Raw genomic sequence first — 3,112 nt, forward strand, 5'->3', positions numbered from 1 at the left:
GTTTAGTTTGATGTTTCATCCTGGGAGACTCTTCACCTACGGGGATAATGGTCTTTGATTTGCATTCTTGGGAAGAAGAACGTTTGGGAATCGGAGATATTGCTCCCATTAGGCACCTAGCATTATTTCTATTAGGTAAAATGGTGACTTAGATAGAGCCCCATGCCTTCCAGGAGCTTCTAATCTCATTGGAAAGATGGGATACACCACTTTCTCATTGGAAAGTGGTGCTAATTATTCTGTGTGAGATTATGAAGAATGGAGATGAAAAGTGTGAAACTGGGTTGGAAAAGCCCAAATCATAGACTTCATGGTAAAGCAAAGTTGTCATCAGTACCTGGGGCACTAAATACAGCAACTATAAGAATCCCTTCTAGTTATTCCTAAAAATATTGCATTTGAAGAATGTTGGCGAGAGGTGGTCTCATCCTGCCAGCTGAGAGAGGGCTAGGGATCCTTTCCCATGCTACAGTTCAGGCTTGGACAAGTTCCCAGCATGCTCTAGGAATATATGAGAAAAGAGCAGGACCGTGTGAGTCATGAGAGGAAACATGAAGACCAGAGTCTGGGTAGAACTTCCTCTGAAGCCCAAATAGGGCAATTTCAAGAGTCACCTTTCTTCAGCATTAGTCTTGGGGTTAAAGCACAGTGCAGGCTCCTTGGCCTGGACTCATGCAGCTCCCACTGCCCCTTAGGGATGAGATCCAGCATGTTCCTTGAGAAAGAGGTCTTGGCTGCCTCCGCCTCTGGCCCTATGCCCCACATTTCCTGCACAGAGGAGCAGTGCCATAAATATCTGCTAATTTCATTGTTTAAGTGGAGAGCTTGTGGAAAAGATAAATCTGAAATGAAGCCATAAATGCAGAAGAAGGGTCACGAGCCTCTTGCCTTTCTCAGATGCTGGCTCGGGCCAGGCTGGCAACCTCAGAGTCATCTGCGAGAGCTGGAAACAGTAACCGGGCCCAACAGTGGGAGCTCTGATGCAGCGGGCCTAAAGGGAGACCCCAGGGTCTGCATTTTAATAAACAGTGAATTGTACATTTATGCACAACTGGAATAAACAGTTTAGAAAATGTTTTCTCTATTTTTTTTATCAATGTCAAGAAACTTTAATATACATACTATTCAAACCCATGATTCCATAAATCCACTTCTTGTCAAAAATTCTATTGAAATGATAAAAAATGAAATCATAGATTATGAACAATGATGTGTATAGTAATTCTACGTATACTGATCTATACACGTCCAATATGCAAGAAAGGATAGCTACACTATAGCAGGTTCATAAGATAAAATATTTGGCAACTAATAAAAATAATGGTTTGGAGGATCTTTGATAACATGATAAAATTTTCATGATACATAACAGAATTAAAATTTTAGATAGAAAACTTGGAGTCATAAGATTTCACCATTGTAAATATCACCCAATATCTGCATTTTTAAAGTGATTCTGCTCCCCGGCTACATTCGGGAACAACTTCCCTGCGGTCGCCACCCTCCACGATGGCCCCAGCGATCTCCACCTCCCGCGTTCACTCCCTCGGGTAACCTCCTCCCACACTGTACACAATTGTTTGGTGTGACTAACACAATACAGCAGAAATGAAGGGGTAGCACTTCCGAGATTAGCTTAGGAAATACTGTGGCTTCTAAGTTTTGCTCCTTCTCTCTTTCTCTTTTAAGCCACTCACTCTGGAGAAAGACATGTCTTAAGGAAACTTAGGCAGCCTGCGGAGAGGGCCAGAGGGCCCCCGCTGACAGCCAGAAAGAAACTAGAGCCTGCCAACAACTACATGAGTCAACTCGGGAGAGGATCTCCCAGCCCCAGCAGCCCGACTGCAACCTCATCAGAGCCTGAGCAGAATCGACCAGCTAAGCCACTCCTGGATTCCCAACCCTACGATCTATGTGAGATAATAAAAGTCTGTTGTGTGAAGCTGCCAAATCCGGGTGGTAATTTGTTACATAGCAACTGATAGCTAATACATGTCCCTAGTCCAAAGGGCAAGCTCCCGAACATAGCACAGAAGGCCTTTCATGCCCACCTTTCCAGTTGCACTTCTCATGACCCCCAGATTCACAGTTTTCTTGAGCAGTACTGGCCTGCTTATCCCCAGTTCACACCTCCATGCCTCTGTGCCTTTGCCCAAGCCATTCCCCACCGATGCCCTTTCCCCACTGATGGCATCCCCTTCTCCAGAAATCCTCCCTCAACAGCCCCCACACCAAATCATGTTGGCTTGGTCCCACTCCTTAGTGCTCACACACTTCTTGAAATCAGTAAGTGAAAAGTGAGCTACTCGTAGAAAAGGAAACAACTGCCCGACCAGTGTGGCTCAGTGGTTGAGTGTCGACCCAGGGCACATGCCTGGGTTGCAGGCTCAATCCCTAGTGTGGGGTGTGCAGGAGGCAGCTCGTTAATGATTCTCTCTCATCATTGATGTTTCTATCTCTTCCTCTCTTCCACCCTATGAAAACATATTAAAAAGAAAACATCCACATGAAGGAGTCCTCAAGAACACGACTTGCCTCTACGTGGTTGATCAACGAATTGTCGAATTTGAACCCAGGAATCCTTTTCTCACTGCACACCACACCCACGTCTTCTGTGTGCTTGCAGTCGGTGACACCCCAGCCATTGGAGGAGCAGGCTGCGAGGGTTGCCTCTTTGCCGGTGCAGTAGACATTGTCCAACCAGATGGGCCCTGAAGGAAGCAGAGAAGGGAAACACCAATCGTGATGTCAGAGTAGGTTTGAATTTGGGGGGGGGCACCAAAGTTGTACACAGAAAGAGAATTTTTCTCTAATCTTGGCAGCTGTGTGTGGTCATCAATTGATGTTTAGCATGTTAAGATATTGCACATAGTTCACCATCTGGATTCCCTTGCCAGAGGGACGTGGTATATTGAACATGATCAGGGTAGAAATCAGCGTTGAGACCGGATGTGACATGGTGTAGGGCAGTGGTCGTCAAACTAATTAGTCAACAGAGCCAAATGTCAACAGTACAACGATTGAAATTTCTTTTGAGAGCAAAATTTTTTAAACTTAAACTATACAGGTAGGTACATTGTTACTAACTTAATTAGGGTACTCCTAAGCTGGC

General features: G+C 45.1%; 1 protein-coding gene across 1 annotated transcript in view; it reads right to left on the reverse strand.

Annotated features, from left to right (window-relative positions):
• Positions 1-3,112, reverse strand: part of LOXL2 (lysyl oxidase like 2) — a 101,479-nt gene that overhangs the window by 62,176 nt on the left and 36,191 nt on the right. The window contains exon 3 of the mRNA XM_006771928.2: positions 2,532-2,711. Coding sequence (XP_006771991.1) covers positions 2,532-2,711 — 180 coding nt within the window. The remainder of the gene's footprint in view (positions 1-2,531; positions 2,712-3,112) is intronic.

The sequence above is a fragment of the Myotis davidii genome, unplaced genomic scaffold (genome assembly GCF_000327345.1).
Source record: "Myotis davidii unplaced genomic scaffold, ASM32734v1 scaffold1166, whole genome shotgun sequence".
In the NCBI taxonomy this organism is placed as follows: Eukaryota; Metazoa; Chordata; class Mammalia; order Chiroptera; family Vespertilionidae; genus Myotis; species Myotis davidii.